This window comes from Tetrao urogallus (assembly GCF_951394365.1).
Source record: "Tetrao urogallus genome assembly, chromosome: 5".
In the NCBI taxonomy this organism is placed as follows: Eukaryota; Metazoa; Chordata; class Aves; order Galliformes; family Phasianidae; genus Tetrao; species Tetrao urogallus.
Genome location: NC_136818.1, coordinates 26447868 through 26466321, shown reverse-complemented (window position 1 = coordinate 26466321; position 18454 = coordinate 26447868). Strand labels below are relative to the sequence as shown.

At 40.3% G+C, this 18454-nt stretch overlaps 1 protein-coding gene across 1 annotated transcript in view; it reads right to left on the bottom strand.

The window, feature by feature from the left end:
- Window positions 1-1091: 1091 nt before the first annotated feature.
- RC3H1 (ring finger and CCCH-type domains 1) overlaps window positions 1092-18454 on the bottom strand; it is a gene marked incomplete at both ends in the record, with an annotated part of 29964 nt that continues 12601 nt past the window's right edge. The window contains 13 exons of the mRNA XM_079535192.1: window positions 1092-1245; window positions 2368-2483; window positions 3104-3274; window positions 5314-5449; window positions 5585-5675; window positions 6095-6305; window positions 8010-8162; window positions 8785-8916; window positions 9313-9686; window positions 11235-11452; window positions 11740-12021; window positions 15174-15286; window positions 16822-16940. Of these exons, the coding sequence (XP_079391318.1) occupies window positions 1092-1245; window positions 2368-2483; window positions 3104-3274; window positions 5314-5449; window positions 5585-5675; window positions 6095-6305; window positions 8010-8162; window positions 8785-8916; window positions 9313-9686; window positions 11235-11452; window positions 11740-12021; window positions 15174-15286; window positions 16822-16940 (2270 nt within the window). The remainder of the gene's footprint in view (window positions 1246-2367; window positions 2484-3103; window positions 3275-5313; window positions 5450-5584; window positions 5676-6094; window positions 6306-8009; window positions 8163-8784; window positions 8917-9312; window positions 9687-11234; window positions 11453-11739; window positions 12022-15173; window positions 15287-16821; window positions 16941-18454) is intronic.

Below are 18454 nucleotides of genomic sequence, written 5' to 3'. Positions count from 1 at the left end.
AAGTGCACACAAAAGACCTGTTTCAGAAAGCAGAGAGGTTAATGAGTCCCTCTGCATTAACCTCATTGTATGCACTTTGGACAAGCTTATTTTAAAAGCGTAACGAGAGTGGGAAAAACAACCAAGCAAAACCAACCTAACACTGGGTGACCAAGTACAGGCCAACAGTTCACCTCCAGTTAACACCCTTCCAAGCAACTGCACAGCCTTATATTCTTCCTGCTTGCTATTTCTAGAGACCTTGCCTCACTAATGCTGCACAACCCTGACTGGATAGTTCAGTCTCTCTACTGTGAGCCTCAGCTGCCTGCATTCTGCTGAACTCCACCAAAATAAAACCCACCATGACAGCAATCTTCAAATAAAAGTACTGAATGTTGGACATATCGTTTGTTCCTGTTCTGATCACCCATGCTGTGCACAAGCTTACATTTGGTCTGCATCTGTTGCACAGAAAAAGATTTTGTCATATTTAAACTTAAAATTACTTAAACGAGAAAAAAGCTGGGCTCAGTTCCTACAAACAAGGGGAGAAACTGTTCTATGAATTTAATTTGCTGCACATCTTCTGACAAACTGCAATCCAGAGCTACTCTACAGCCCACATTCCCTGTTTACCTTTAAATCATACAAAAGAAATGGCCAGGTTGTTATATTTGTTGAGAAATAGAAGTGATAAGGAATTACGCACTGGGTATGTAATAATACCAAAAAAAAAAAGAAAAAACCTACTTCATTAAGATCATACAATTAATCAAACAGAGTATATATATAATATCTTATTTTTTTAAGCCCTGGGACCCAAGGCGTCCGAAGTTATTAAAATAAAGTTCATTCACAGAACAAAAACAAATTTAATTTGAATTGCTTGCAGATACTGCTAATTTTCATTTTTTTTTAATTAAAAAATGCGTTAATGTGAACTATGTGCAGGATTTGTTTCTAGTATTTGTGTTTGTGCACATTGCCTCTGGACCTGCTGCTCTGCTAAGGCTGTTGCTCCTGGGTTTCTCCAATCACTCCTAGAATAAAACGTGACGGAAGCTACCAACACCCCAGCAAAAGGAACTCTGGGGTACGCTGGCCTCTCTTCATGGAGCAGATGTGGGTGTAACACCCATTCTCTGGGAGTCTTGGCTGTCTCCTCCTCCCTCCGGGTCCTCTGACAGGCTGAGAGATGCTGCCTTGTTTGACAGGAGGCTGATGTTTTCTTGTGTCAAGGCTGATCCATTTGGAACATCGCTGCTGGAAAAGTTGTGAGGAGAAAGGGGATGAGATGAAGAGGAGAAAGGGGATGAGATGAAGAGGAGTAATTATTGAGCTTTGAAAGTTTAAGTGAAAGGATTTCAATACTTGTTGCAGCACCTCAATAAGCAGTTCTGAACATGTGTAATCACAAACCACGTACAACGAATAGGCTGTCTGCTACACTTCAGATCTCATCAGGAAGACATAAGATTTTACGAAAACAAACAAAACCAAACGCCTTTAGTATTCTAGATAAGTTCTGCATGATACACACATTTATTCCAGAATATTTAACATGCATGGATGTATGGAAGTTGTTTCTATTTCATTACTTCCAGGGTTTTGTACTAAAATAGCAACTGAAACAGTTTCCCCTTCGGAAGTCTCAGTCTAATGGTGCAAAGGAGAGCTAAGAGTGGATATAAGAAGCGTGGACTTTCATAAACTATTGAAAAGGATGCATTTTCTGAATAAATATGCAGATTCCAAACCACTTGCATGAAGTACCATAGTCTTGACTAATGACGCATCTGCAGCATTTGAGCTTTTCTGATAACATCTGAATATCTGCACATACTTGCAGCCAATGAAAACTGTAGATTCCCCAGCACTGCCAGCCAACAACTTATTTCAACTGAGTATCAAACTAATTCTAGAATCTACATTAAAAATTATTGCCTTCTAATAGAAATGAACTCGGTTTCAAAGCTATGTACTATCCTACACACAGCACTCACGTTACAAACCGGGATGGAATAACTTCCCCCTCACATCTGGAACATTTATTTGAAACTAAATCAGCAGATAAAGAATTCTTCTACTCTCACTGTGCATTTCCCACTCCCCCCTATTAACCATCCAATATTGACTACATGAACTTCTGGTCTGAAAAATACAGCAGTTTTTCTGACGTGTTAACTACCGTACAGCGAGCTACCCATCAGCTGAAATGGCCCTTAATTCACACTTGCACTGCAACAACTGGATTTGTACAATCTTTTCCTAGCAGTTGCTTCCACATCAGAAACATGAGGCAAGGGGTATTTATTTATATAACAGTCTGACCCCAATTAAGCCATTCCCCTGTTGTGCAAAGAAAGCTCGTAATATTCATGTTACCTGAATGCCAGTGCGAGGTCCTCAGCTGGAACCTTGCTTTGTGGTTCTAACTGTCCATTTTCTGTCTGTTTAGTGGTGCCCAGTTTGTTTTTTATATCCAGTGAAGACTGGCTTTCCTTTTAAAAAAAAAAAAAAAAAAAGGGTGGGGGGGAGAAGAAATAACTCTTTAACATGGCGTTAAAAGAACCTGAGACTTTTTCTTTAGGATCAGTGATGAGTGCCTGTAAATTGGAGTTGCAAAGTGCAGCCCACAAAAGCCATGAGACAAGAAAAGAGACTCAGTAAGATATTCTCATCATCTCAGGACGCAGTACTTTCTGAAAGGAAGGGGTAATTCTTGTAAGAACACACAAAGACCATAGACTGTAACAGCACACAGACCACTGAACACTAGCCTACACCTGCAGGAGATGTTTTCTGTACTAAAGCGATTTACACAACTCACAGCACAGTGATCTTGGAGACAATTCATATTTTCAGCAAATCCAGCGCCACGCTCATTTTCAAACAGCAACAAAATAAAAGCAGAGTATTTTAAAGTGGCTCAAATTCAAATCCTTTACAAAGAATCACAAAACTTCTCTGGAGGTTTCGAAGAATCAAGAGGTGAAGAGGGAGATGGGTGACTCCAGCTGTTGGCAGCCAGCAGAGAGCCATTTTGCTGGGGTGAAAGGGCTGCAGGCAGCTACACAGCCCTCCACTCCACCTCTCTGCCTCCCAGCCCCACAGCACTCACCATGCTCAGCTCCCGGGTTCTCTTCCCAATTTCCCTTTCCACCTGGTGTAGCTCCAAGCTCAGCTGTTCACTTGAGATCATCCCAGGCCACTTGGGAGGTGGGGGTGGGGGCTGTGGTTGGCCTGCCAGGGTAGTCGCCTCCCTCTGCAACAGCAGCCTGTTACTAACAGCCTAAATGCATAAAGCCAAGCACATACACAACTGAGCACATGGCACAGCAAGCACAAAAAGAGCACTAGGCCATAACTCTGGAGTATCGCTTATTTGTAAAACCAAGACCTTCTCACTCCATGCTTAACAAGGTCCCACCTGAAATAATTTCAGTGCAACTTCAAACGTCTCTTCTACTTACAGACATATCTTTCCATTTTTGAAGTGTTAAATACCTTTTACTATAACAAATTTGCATGGATATTCCCTTCATGCCTCTCCCTCCCTGAAAGTAAGGTAAAGCATAAGAGCAAAAACTCTTTTGTGAGCTACCTGTTGAGAAAAGATAAGAGCAGATACATAAACCTGCTGCTTTGTTTTACAGCGTAGAATTTATCACACCACTATGTTAGAGTTCGGTATATATATAAGATAATGGCACATGTCATTCTCTACTGACCCAGATAAGGAAGCACAGGAAGAGAGAGGGTCAGAAGACTGTAGTCACAGGTTATCAGCAGCCAAGTTAAAAGCAGTAACCATGTCAGCCCCTCCAAAAATCTGTTAACATCTGGGAATGAGTTCTGTGAGTTTGTGCTCTGCATTTAGACACTGAGAACTGCACCATCTACTCACAGCCAAGCATATGGCTGGTCTATAAGTAGAGGTGCTCATTAATTTGACCAAAAAAAAGTAAGATAATCTAGTTATTTATGCTCAGACTTGAATTTTAGTGACTATGAGAATGTGGTAACAGGCAAATTATAAAGCTTTCTGTATTACAAATATACTTACAACTTGAAGGCTGCTGTTACTCACAATAACCCGTGAGTTCCAACAAATCCAAATTGTTGGATTTACCATCCATTATGGTAAAATCAAAGTTCAAACTCAACTATGTAGGATTTAACACTGACACAACTGCAGTAACAATGAGGAGGAGAGGCAGGCCATTCAAGGGTTTTGAAAACTTTCCAATACTCTTCCATTATGGCAAAAGTAGACATGCAAAATTTTGAACAATCTCTTGTTCCCAAACAAGAGCACGAGAACACAAGTTACGTTTCAAGTATCTAAAAAATACAGACTACTTGTAACTGCTGCTGCCACTTCAAATTTGTCAGCTGTTACAACAAATCAGCAATAATCCTTCTAACTTGACACAAGTTCTCACATAGCCATAGCTTAAGTAGAAACTGCTAACAACTCACTACTTATAGCAATTCCTCCTGCAAAGACAACTGATAGGAGTACTTGCTGAGGAACTTAGAATAGTTTTCTAGTGTTTTCTGAAGACAGAAATGTTTACTGATTTCTCCCCTGCTCAATGTATTACGAAAATGAAACAAGCAAAAAAAAAAAAAAAAAAAAAAAAAGATTTGCTATATCCACTGCTTCGTTATGCCCTGGTATTTCTCCTTCTATTTAAATCTCACAAAATACAAACAAAAATTTCAGCTCATTAATTCCTTTACAAATGCAGACTCCCATATTTCTTTATGTTGCAAGTGACAACATTTCTTCCAAAAGGAGACAAAATATTAAGCTTTAATTTGTTCAGTTTAACTGTACTTAATAGTTAATTTTCACTTCTGTGGCTTGTGCTATTCAGGAAGAAACAGGTACAACACAAAGCCAAACATGAAACAGATGAAGGTCACACAGCTGTCTGCACACAGAATCAGACATTTTCAGGGCCAATGGAGCCAAGAGGAACAAACAGCCACTTCAAAAAAGAAGTTTGCCTCTGAGTGAACAGGTGAACAGAGAGGGGGAGTGAGAGAGATAATGAAAGCAAACATGAATGAGCACAGAGTGCACATTCAAGTATGGTGTTGATTTGCTTAATTGCGAAGTCCTGGAAGTTTCTGCTGCTAAGCAAAGACGTTTACACTTCTACCACAGTCCTAATGTCTATCATCAGAGAATTAAATATTGATACTGAGTATTATTACAGAGAAAAGGGTCATCAACATACAAAAAGCAGCTCCATATGAAAAGTTAGCTTCATCTCTCTCTCCCTGCCACTTCTCATCACTCTTACAAATGTTGGTACCAACCTCCAGTCCTCTCATTTGTGTCTGCTGGCTAATCTGATGGTCCACTTGCTGCAGCTCCATGCGCAGTTGCTGCTCCCGCTCAGCTGAGGGCAACTGTTTTCCATGACCAGCCACATCTGACATGGACAGTCTCTCCCTTTGAGATCAGAAAAACAACGAGAAGAAAGGAGATTAAAAATAATAATAATTGAGCTGGTACAGAAGGAAAGAGATAAGAAGGAAGATCTTAGAAAAAGGCAGAAGAAAAAAAAAAAACGTAGAACACTTCTACCTGTCATTGAAACGTCCCTGAGAAGGTATATTCTGATGGGGAGAATATGGAGAGCCTCCCCAGCCACCATGAGTTCCGTAAGGACTGTAGTCTGCCAGCAAACAAGGAAAACAAGTCATGTTGTAATCCTACAAAATTATCACTTAAATCACTCAGCTAACTCATACCTGAGAAAGCAGCCAATTTCTAGATTCTACTGCAACAGATTTAAAGTAACCTCACCTCAGAGGGACCAGGAGAACAAATTAATTTTCCTGTATCACTGACAACATGTTACCAATGCACATTCTGTGTGTGAACAAGTCTGTCCTTGGAACAGGAAGAAGCTGCAGCTTTTTATCTGGGTTTCTCAGTCTGCCATAGCTCTAGCAGTTATTTTACGGTCATAACATACACCTTACCTATATTTCTGAGGCAAGAAAGAAGCTCAGAGCCTGTCTTCACTTTGCACTATACTGTAGCACTGAAGAAAACAGTGACAACCATCAAAATCCCAGAGCACGTGCATACCTGAAATGATTGATTTGGTGGAAGCTCCCTGAACCGCCATGGCCTGAATGGGACCAGAATTCTGGTACATTGCTTTGGAAGTACGAGAGATAGCCCCAAATCTCGACACAGTCGGTCGGTCTCCAAATGGAATGAGGTCATCATCACCAGCCTCTGCTGCTCTTCTCTGCATGTCTAATCGTTGGTCACGCATGGCTTTACTATCCACGTTCTAGACAAGAGATGGGAAAGAAGAATTTAATCAGAAGAGAGCAAAACCACACCCCTTTTAAACAAGCTGGTACCAGTACAATAAGGTGCCCTCCTGTTCTGTTTCTTCATCCTTCAAATAGTCTTCCTGTTCTGCAGTTTGTATCTCCGCTGCTTTTGGTTCACGAATCATTAATAGTTTAGCTTAAGATGTTCACCACTACCACCAATGTGAAACAGAGCAAACCAAGAGAAGAGAGCAGCAGCCGATGGAAGACAGAGAAAGTTTAATGGGACAAGCAGTGAAGAACTAGAGAATAAAATCAAGGAGATCAGTAGGCATCACTGAGGAATACATATTCCTTCCACAGCCCAAAAGAAATGCCTCTGAAGCACAGGGTTAAGGCCTTTATCACCTAACAGCCTGCAGAATTGGAATCAGTCAGTAAAACACTTACTTGGACACGTACAATACATCTCTCCGTAGTCAGATTTTTTTTTAAGCAGTCGTACTGTTTGGAACACCCAGGTTTCTAACTGAGGTGCATAGTCAACACTCTTAGGGGCCACAGAAGACCAGAGAGAAGTCAAAATTTTAAAATCGCTTCATTACAGCTCAAAATTAAAACTCTGCAAGCTTTCAGTGAGGAGAGGATTGATGGAAATTGACCAGGTAACAAACAGGAATAAAGGGATGACAGCAGAAATCACTGCTGAACTGAAAACTAAAGAAATTTAACATGCTGAAAGAAGCATTAGGCAAAGGGATTCTAAAAAAAGCCTGACATTTTCATCTCAAGTCTGTTGGATGATAGCATCAATTCTCATGTACTTCTTTTCACTGAGTGACGAGGAGTTAAAGCAGCAAAAGTCACAATGCCAAATGCATGAAATCCAGCATTATGTATTTTCAGCATCTCTAAAATAGTCCCTCAGACAAAACAGACATTTCCCTTCAAGGTCTGCAGGCATTTCTACTTCCATGGGCTAACACTATACTTCTTCTGAAATGTTAGGAAGAAATAGAACAGTGGTGTTACTTCAGAATCAGATTTTTTTCCTACACTCACGTCTCCCAGTAGTGGCCCCCCAGTAGCTCTGCCCCTTTCTTTTTGCAGAAGTGATCTAGAAAAACACAGCTGCATGAAGTAACATCATATCCAGTCATAGCATCAGTGAAGGACTGAATATGCACAGCAAAGAGTTGGAAACTGTTCTCAAGATGAATCAATCAAGTGTTATGACTACACTTCCTTTGAGAAATTTCAAGCAAATATAGAGCATTCTTGTGGTCACAACATCTCAGAAAGTCTTTCTAATAGCATCTGATGATACAGTTGACAGCAGTCATAATCACCGTAAATGGAATTAATAGCACAAAGTTATGGTATCTCCCTATTACAGAGAGAAGTAAAGGAAGCAACAGATGGATGTGTCTAATTAACAAGCTGCCTGCAGAGTCATTTTTAGATTTCAAGTAAGCATAAAGAACCACGGCAGAGTGGTTAGCTGCATCTACATCCAGAATTTAAAAACAGTAATGCAGGCTGTTCATAACCTCAAAAGCAGAGCTCTCCGCTCACTTGCAAATACACTCTTTCACTATGATGCACTTTTGAGCTTAAAAGCCCATCACAAGTACTGCCATCAACATGGAGAGCAAAGAGTCCTTCCTAACCTGGAGAAGCATTAACCTTTGTTCAGTGCTCCCGTAATCCCTACATACCGCCATCTCCACACTCCTTGCTGCCACAACATCTTTGGGTTTCGCATCTTTGGTTCCAATGTAGGAGCCGATGGTGTCACAGGACCAGGGAGAATACTGGCTGTAGTCATTTCCTTTGTATTTCCCAGCTACCTTCAGGTCTTCGTCTAAGTACTGTACAAAAACAAAGATCTGGTTCTGTCAGTAAGGAGAAGATGCAGCTTCACAGCCACAACTGATTAGATCAACAGCACTGAGCTTAAAAAGACACCATCAGAATTTATTATTATTATTATTATTATTTAAATTGAATCCATTTGGAATTAGGCCACAACAGGCACAACACATATCAAATCCTGATCGCCTGGTAACAGTTCCAGTGTCAACTGTTCACTTGCTCAGTATGAGAGTGATATATTAACCCTGGTTTAAAAAACAAACAATACCAAAGAAGCCCCACATCTCTGTCAAACTGTTGGGTAACTCAAAACTTGTCGGGAATGAATGAAGCCAAGTTTAGTGACTTAAAGTCTGACAACCTCAATTAATAATGGCTTGATCTAATTCTCTTGGTGGCACCTACAGCAGATCACTTCAGATCAGTGGTAGATCACATAATAGCCAGCCATGTTGGAGATCATACTACAAGGGCTTCACACCTGCAATATATGATTATCTCCACAATGTTTTTCAACACAGTACTGTTCTATTTTTCTTGTTATGGTCACTTGTCAGCACACACAAAAAAAACTCTACAATATTTTCTAATCATACTCACAAGTGAAAATATGCTTACCTCTTCTGAATGAAAAGGATGAGGCAAGGTTGGAGAAGGTGCAAAAGGAGGTGGGGAAATAACCTTCCTCTCCTCTAACTGTGCCATGATCTCTTTCCTTCGTCGGTGCAGTTCATCCAGGCTGGGATGAGGCTGAAATTAAGACAGAAATACATTACAAAACTTCTGAAGCATTAACATACTGAATTACTAAACTAGAAAATGTTTTATCCAAGCAAGGGATGGCAGCTGTATGTTGCAAGAAATGGAAAACTACGGTACTTATACTTTTCAAGCTCTAAGCAGCAAGCTGCTTTTTTACACACTAACAATCATTACAATTGCCTAGTTGGTCAATAATAAACAGCCTTCTGGTTTTTCATCAGCTTCACTAAATTCTCCTTTTTTTTTTTTTTTTTTAATTCCTCATAAAACCATCACCTTATTGAAAAAAAAAAAAAAGAAACAAAAAAAGAAACATCCATTTCTCAACTAGTTTGTATTTTCTCTCTGGGGAATGATTTCAAAAACACAATAGGAAAACCGTACCCGGTGGCAGGAAGGTCTGATCTGACTGAGATGCGGAGCCACTGGGCAATAACCCTCCGTTTGTGGGTATCTGTCCCTGGATTCAGGTACGTAGGAGGGTACAGCTGCTTGTGGAATTTCAATGGGCCGAGGAAGCCCTGTCCCCATCTCCTCTCGCTGATAGGGCTGCACAGGGGGATAGACGCGGCGGCTGTCGTAGTGTGGTGGATATATGGGCTGTCCCATGGGAGGATATTGCTGCGGCTGTGTGTACTGGGGGCTCACCACACGATCCTGAAGGTAGGGGGAGTAATGGTCTAAATAAGGCGGACCAGGCTCTGGAGCTGATGGAGGAGGCCGCACAAAGCGAGACATGGTTTGAGGATAGTAAACTCCTGAATTTAGGCAAGAAAAAGACAAACGAAATACAGAAAGTAATTACAACAATCGTTCATAAACGCAGGTTGATCCAAATACTGCAGTTTACAAGTATCACGATCACAGGAATAAATTCATTCACATTTATTGTTTGCCACCGCTGTCTAATAGGTGTTTCTACTCAGGAATAACCACTTCAGAAGATCCTGGAGAAGCAGGATTTGATCCAAAGCACAAGTGACAGCAAGATGTAAAGATTACCGTAGCTGAAGAAAAGGCAGCGAGATTGAGCCCACCACAGGTACCACAGCATACTAACTAGAACTAATTCACTAGGATGTCTCTCTTTTTACATGAATGCTTTTAGCTAGAGGAGAGCTAAAAGCAAAAGGAACCGTCACTTTGTATGCCTCTATCCGTGCAACTAAAGCTCAGTTTGCCCCAACACATCAGTCACTGCCTGCACAAACAGGGACTGGTGAGGTTTTTAAAGTTATTCAAATATTCCTTCCACCTCTTGAAAAGCAGCAGCAAATTTCAGTCCTGTGAACCACACAAAGACCTCTAAAAATCACACCTGCTAATTACCTGAACGTTTCAGGTAATTCATCTGGAATTTCTGGATAATTTAAAAACGCATATGGACAGGGGCACATCACTAAGTATGAGCACATTCAACTTTGTGGGTAACTTACATCTTCACTGGCATGTAAAAATTAAATACAAGCTTCCTATTCCCCCAAATGCTTTCCTCCACTCCTTTCTAGAGCTTCTTCTTTCCACTTCCCTTAGTCACTTCCTTTCTTTTTCTATGACATTATTTTCACTTTATTTCAGTTCTCTCTTCAATTTCTTCTTTCATGACAAGACTAATCCCCCATCTTAATATAGCCGTAGGTTTTTGGGTTTTTTTTTTTTTTTTTTTTTTTTTTTTTTATAAATATCCTTCAATATTTTCTTTCTCCATTTGGTCTCTTCACACATAACTTCTCCTCCTGTGTCCTTTACTTTTCCTTTCCCATTATTTCCACTTTTTTAACATTGTTTTTTGTGCCCAGCTGTTCTCCAATTTCACTCGTTTCTACCCATCATATGCATGAGCACACATTTCTGAAATATTAACACACCTTGCATTAAAGAACTTATTTTACCCCTCAAGAATAAACCTCTCTGCAGCTTAAATATTTCTTTCCATTTTTCCTGCATCAAATTGAATTGAGGGTTACCCTATTAATTTCCTGACCTGGCCAACTGTTCAGAAAAACTGAGGAAAGAGGACTTACTACAGAGGACAAAAACCTCTAAAGCAAATGAAAACAGAGTCCTCAATCAAGACCTAAGCAGTCTGGCAGGAGGTAACTCACCAAATGCATTTACACACTAAAGCACACCTGTGCAGCATCCTGACACATGCATTTCCATTGTACTTTACCATAACCACAATAATGCCTAAAGTCTCCATAACATGCAAAAAAAAACTAATCGGAAACATATACACCAAGGTGAGAAGGAAGAATAAAACTGGTATGTAAATCAAAAGACAGAGAGCTTGGCCTCAAATTTACCTTGTTGGTAGGGTGCTGGCTCAAATGGTGGGGCAGTTCCCCTATGATCTTGATAAAAGATATCTGCCTGCTGAGTATTATACAGCTGAGATCCACGAGGTACCATTTGCAACTGTTTTGTGACAGACACTGAAGGCAGATCTGTTGGTGCCCGAGCAGGCACAGGATGAGGGTTCACTGGTAAGGCAGAAATAGAGCTCTTGGGGACAGATTCCAGCCTAAAAAGTAGAAAGATGACATTGCCCATTAACAGCTGATACAGTTCACAGGCACTCTGTCTATACCTCACTTTCTGAAGACTTGCATCATCTCTTCCAATTAAAATACAAGCAATCAGGGATGTAATGCAATTTATAGTTTAAGCTATAGTTTTCTATTGCACTCTACCACTACAAAACAAAACAACAAGAAAACCATTCTGTTTCTTTCCTAAAGAATGGGTTTACTTTGTTTCTACTGCATATTAACACACAGCACTTTGAACAACAGTTAGGAAGACCCGTACAAGTTAGGAGGGGATCCGGGGGCACTGCTACTCAGATGGTCCATCTTTCCTGGCTTCAGAGCACTTTCATAACTGGAGTCAGTCCCTCGAGAAATAAGTTGCGTCACTGTGCTGCCTGTTGACACAATTCCATTTGGCAGAGCAGAGGTTTTCCTATTGGGCAAGTCCACTCCCCCTTCATCCGAGAGGATAGCTCCTGAAGGCAGGCCCACCTCATTCAGCTGGCCCAGGGAGGCACTCAGAGGTCTTCTTGGAACCAGACGCTTGTTCATTTTACGAAATCTTCAAAACAGAAGTTACACGTCAAAAGCCAAAACAAAACACTGAAAGGACTTTCAAGATTTTTTTTTTTTGTTTCCCCAAAAGCAGGTGGCACCCGAAGCTTCAAGTTCATATTTCATTCATGTTTCCTAATGACTTGAGAGATTTATTATTAATACCTGGCAGACTGGGATCTCACTGCAATTCGACACGTTGATATCAATTTCAATCAAACGAACTAGTACCGGTCACACCAAGGATGTATTTTTCATGACAAGTACACCAAGCATTCAGAGCTCAGAGAATCTGAAATCTTACCTCCTGCACATATATCCATTACAACTGTAACGGAGCAAATCAACCAAAGAACAAACAGCATATGAAATAAGACCTGTAATAATGGAAGTTTCAAAGCAAGATTCACAGACTATTCTCTACATCAAGAAGACTTCAATAAACCAACAGCAGACAACTAAAGGAATGACAGAAGACAATCAGATTCCCTTTTACACCATTTGTCCAACAGTAAGCCAACTTAAGTCCGTAGTGCCAAAATTGTATCATCTTTACAAAGCATGATCTATCAAGATCTACATTACTATAGCAATATACAGCTAATACCACTTGCATGGTTTGATAAATGACTACAGAGAGAAAAATCTCTAAACACAATATAAGTCAAAATCTAACAGCTTTTGATGAACAAACAAGAGCCTTTTAACATTAACAAAAAACACCAGCAGACTGATGGTACCGGACTAACAAAGAGAGCTAATTCCAGAGTTGAAGGTTCTCCACTAAGCCTCCTGCCATTAGCTTAGAAACGGGAACACAAGTGGGAGGGCACATCTGTTAGCCTGAGTGCTCACAGAGCAAGAGAATGTTTCCTATGTGGGAAGCCTTCACAGGGGTTGGACTGGCTGAAGCAAACGCTCTGAGCAAAGTGAGATGATAACACAACAAGACTTTAAATCCAAGTTATGTGGTAATGACAGCAGGCATCGTTCAGAACATATTAGTAGGAATAAACAGATATTAACACACTATGAACACCCGAGGAGGGACAGACAGTTTAAGGCATTCTAAACACACGCTGCTCAGAAGTCATTCTGGCATTTCCTGCCAGCTGGAGACACAGAGGTGAGCTCCCAAGACTGAAAAGACTGAATGTATCACTTTACTTGGCCATCCCACTCCAGGCTAAACTGGTTTTCCCTGCAAAGCAGCAGCACGCCATGTTCTGCCTGCCAATAACTTCTGGTCATCTCACTCATATTAGGTCTCATGGAGGTGCAGTGCCTCCTAGCTCCTGACCTTTTGAAGGTCTGCATATAAATTGCAGGAGGAAGACAGCTAGCAATCCCTGCTTGCTCATCTAGAGCACACCAGTACGCTCAAGAGGCAGACACACACATACAAACACTCATTCCAAAACCACAGCAAACATTTCTAGATACACTCCATAATATAATGCTTAGAAAGAAACACAGTTATACAGTGTATCCCTCTGGATTCTTCCTCAAAACACAATGTTGCAGTCTCCAGGTGCGCAGGACAAAAATCGTCTTAAACAAACAACATCAACAGAAACAGTAACACCCCCACCAAAATCAGACTTGTCCTCGGTCCATTCCAAGTCACTTAAGCAGCACAAGATGACAATTTGCTATCAAGACATCATCACATATTTCCCTATAAACCCACCTTGCAAAATTAAAGCTATACATAGGTATGTAACAATTATGCAGCAACTATTTTCTTCCCCCAAAAAAGTTTATTTCAGGGATTCTGCCATGCATATTACTCATACTAAATATTTCTAAAAGGAGAACAATTAAAGCGCAATCTACTAAAAGGAATTAAGCAGAGATAAAAGGCACAAGGAGGAATCAGAACTCAAAGTTTTCCAACTGCCTACAGTAACTGCTGCAGCTGACACAGAGCACTCACCTCACTTGCCCCAGGACAACATTATCACTAAAGCAAACAATGCACTCTGGATAAAATTGGCCTCCTCCACCTGCAAACCTGACAAACTGTCCTTGATATACACTACTAGTTTAGAGGCACTAATACTGACTCACCACTCTTGTCAATCATCCAAAATAGTACTACCAGTCTTCATCTTAATATTACGACAAAAGGGGAAAAATCCAATTGCTTCTGCAAAAAAAGTACCAAAGTCCCCATTCTGCTAGCCTGAAGAACTGCTTTTCTCATTCTAACACCACGTGCTCTCCTCTTTTTATTTCTTTTTGCCTATGTATTGCCTGCTGTATAGCTAATGAACTGCTGTACCACTACTTGAAGCTTTAGAGGTTTAAAGAAAAAGCAGACACCATTTCCAAATCTCTGGAGTTGTCTCCTGATTGCAGAAAACAAGTATTCTGCTTGGAAATTTTAGTCCTGAAACCAGAGGTCAAGTTGCATACACTTTTTTTCTTTCAACTCTCAATACAGCTTCTCTTTTTTTTTCCTAGAAAAACCATAAATAAGCTTCAAAACAGAGCAGATTGCACTCAAATAACCTGCCTGGATCTGTAATCCATTCAGCTTATTTTCTGCAAACTTCCTATGTCCACCATTTTGTTACTCTTCAGCAATAAAGTCAACCACCTTCAGGCTGTTGCACATGTAACTAGCTAAACAGTACCAGCCAAACTGTACAGGATAACTGCCCAAGAAAAAAATGCACAGTTTTGTGCTCTTTAGCTTTGTGAATAGCAAAAGCAGCACAGAAGAACAAAACCCTAGATCTGGGAACATGTCAGTATCAAGCTCTCACACTCAACTATAAAGCCAGGTTGAGAAACACACATGAAGAAGTAACCACAATGGATGCAATCTAGTAGCATATTTATACACACAAAAGAAGTAATTAAAATAATAATAAAAAAAAACCAACAAAATATTTATAATGTTTATCCCCAAAATCGCAAGTAATGCTTCTTGTGCAAATATCAAAGTTTCAGAGCTGCACTGTTGCTGAACAAAGCAAAACATTCTCTATTCAAGAATGAACAGCTCCAAAACTTTACAGGTAACTGCTGTAACATTTTTGAGTTGTTTCTGGCTGGTGTAACAGACAAGTTATGCTTCCACTCCCCATTCCTAGATGTGATGAAGAACTCAGGATAAGGTGAAGCAAATACTGGACTGATCTGTACACTTACTTCTCTAGCTCCTCCTGTGAATGTGCAAAGGTGCAGCTGGCCCCTCGGGGGCATCCTCCTCTCTGTTTCATGTCTCGGCACATGTACGTCTTGTATTTGCTGTGCTGAGGAGGCTGACAAGGTTAAAAAAAACAAGATATCTGAATATAAGTGCACGTAGGCAAGAACAGGATATACCTCCCCTTACTAGAAGACTGAGGTGTAACTAGAGTATTCCTTCAAATTTAAGCTTTCCAGGAGTACCTAATAAGAAGTGACTGGAGCAGCATCCGTGTTTGCTCAACAGATCACAGAAAACAAGCTTTGTCAACTGAGTCATTATCAGGCTTTTAAAACTTCCTTATTCCTTACTGGAGCTCCATTGGAATGTATGTTTCCGGACAAAACTGAAAGAACAGTGAAGGATATAATCTTACTCCTACACAGGTCATCAGGACATGGGCTGTCTTCTGAATTCTTACTGGTTCAGTTCCCAAATAAACAATGACTTGCTGCAATCTCACCATCTGTCTGTCTGCCCATTTTCCACTCTCCCTAAGTAAACTTTGACAGGACAGAGGTGGGCTCAAAGATACCAAGTTCCTATTGGCTTTACAGCAAAATTTCATCAGTTGATGGCAGAAAAAAAGCCATATCGAACTTCCCACCATGGAAAAGGCCTGTAAAGAAACCCAGGCAGACGATGAAAACCTGTAAGATGGCATTTGGAAACTGTTTTTTTCTGTTTGTTTCATTTCTGCTATCTACTACAGTGGAAAAGGCTTAGGACGTGCTGACGGCCCAATACTCAGCAACTGTTCCCTTCCCCACTTGGAGTTTTGCATTCCCTCACAAAATACCCCAAGTCCTGGTAAGTGTCAAAAAAACAGAATTCCTCACTTTTTTCCCACCCCAATTTCTACATGTGTATTTATACTGCTTCTCCTCTTGCCAGTAACAGCAGCAGTGAAACACAAAAAGGTAAAAGGAGCTGAAATAATTCACTCTGATTTTGTGATCATTTTTCCCCACACGGGTTCAGCTCCCTGAACCAGCTCTCCAGGTGGCAGAGTGCCAATGCAGTAAGAGTGGGAACGTATGGCAAGCAGCTCTGTCTCTCAGTAGTAGCTAGCATTTAGATTAACTCAGTTGAACAACAAAATGAGATCAAAGAACCATGTGATAAGATACATATTAGCTTATCTCATACTCGTATTTGGCAACATCAACTTCTGAAACAAACAAAAAATCACAAAAAAAATTGTTTGATGAACCCAAATGGTCTTCCTAAAACTTTGCAATTTATACCTCCATTAAGCATAGATTTAATAATCATTGGTAACACAGAGTGACCTGGCTAACATGTCACATTAAGGCAAGAAAATTCCCACAGCTCAGTGCTAGGCACCCCAGCTTCCTTTCCCACCCTCTAATCAGGAATCTCTATGCTTGCAACTTCATCAGATTGTTTTCTTTCCATCCTAATGAACTCTGCAAATTCATGCAATTTTTTTTTTTTTTTTAATACATACATATGAAAGAGCAGCAACATTCTCAACATACTCTTTGTGAAGTCAGATCTCCCCAGGTGACATCAGTAAACCCCTACTATTACACAGAGCCAAATAAAATTTAGGAGCAAGCTTTTCTTAAATGATTTGGCTTTTACCTGTTGCTGATCAGTTCCTTTCTTGCTGTGATTCTGGATATAATCAACTAAGCCGTGAACCACAGTCCTTACAGCAACCAGCCCATTTTCCAGTTGTTCCCACGTTGGAGGTGGAGCATCTACAGTATCAGCAGGAAACAAAATAAAGTGAGGAAGGATTTCCAAAACCAGGTATAAGGAAACCATCAGTATCACCAAAAAAAAAGTTACCAAGTTTTATTAGAAGCAAAAGTCATGGAATAAAAGAGGATGAAGAGTATTTCAGAGGTACACACCATTCAAAGAATAAAGCTACCTACAGATTCAATATTGAACCACAGAAAATAAGTCAGACAGCAAGTCTACTATTATCACATCGATGTTCTCCTTTTACAAGGGATTTCATACCTCACAGAACTCCAGAGGAAATGCCTTGTACAAACCCTGCATGTAATGGAAAATCAAAATCCCACTTCACACTCAGATTCCTTTAGGCAAAATCATTCTGTACAAATGTCATTATCAATGGCCTAGATCACACAGCCAGTTACTGAGCAGCAAACAAAGCTGCTGTGTCCCACATGCAAACACATGGGACACAGAGCAAATCTATGCATCCAACCATCTAGCACGCAGCAGTGTGAACAAAGTGCAATTTCAGACCCACAGGGGCATCTGCTCTCTCTAGCTGACTTGTCCTTTAGCCTGTTCCAACAGAAGACACTCCACAGTATGCTGACACGCTCTGCTGCAATATATTGGACCTCAAAGAGCTTCACTGAGTGTGTTTCAAGATCTTTAACACAATTACATCCCGTTCTGCTCACAAGTACTTGATTCCCAAGGAATTTCAGCGTACCTACAGAATATAGTAGGGAAGCAGCTCCATAGCACAGCAGAGAAATGACTTCAAGATCAGACTCACCCACTGAAATTTCCAAACTGTCAGTACATAGAATTCTGTCTCTGACTACTTACAACGTAAAAGATTTGAGAAACCACTGCATTGCCTTTAACTGCTAAGTGCAGCACGTTCTCATTTAGAAGGTATCTTTTTTGGCTTAAAAATGTAGAGACTATCTACAACTTTTCATCTCCTGATGTCAGATTAGGCATTCATATTCTTCACACTAGTCTCAATTTCACAAATATCAACAGGTATAAAATAAAGCTTCAGTTTCAGCACTCTCTCTTCTATTCCTGCTGCTGACTTTTCCAACATCTTTCATCGCTTTCTTCTCTGTCAACATCTTAATTTCCCAGTTATGCTCTTTTCACCTAATTTCCCCTCTTTAGATCATCATCCACAGTTTTGCAGATCTACAGATTCCTTAAGATAATGTGTCTCATTAAGACAGACTCTTGCCAAGCTTTTATCTATCAAAATTTCACTTTGATGTCTGAAATTGTTCACATGGAAGGCACCCTATGGTCTTAAGCTGCCTTCAAGGGTGTCTACTGAGTGCAGTGTCTGCTGTCTGGAGACCTTGGATCAACAACTAACATGTACAGTTTTTAGAGTAATGGAAAAGATGTACAATTTTTAGATAGGGGATTAATGGAAGTCCTTAATTACTCCCATCAGTTCATAAATAATTTGTTCTAGTAAAGAACTGGAGATACAAAAATAACACAGTGACAACCAAAGCACCGA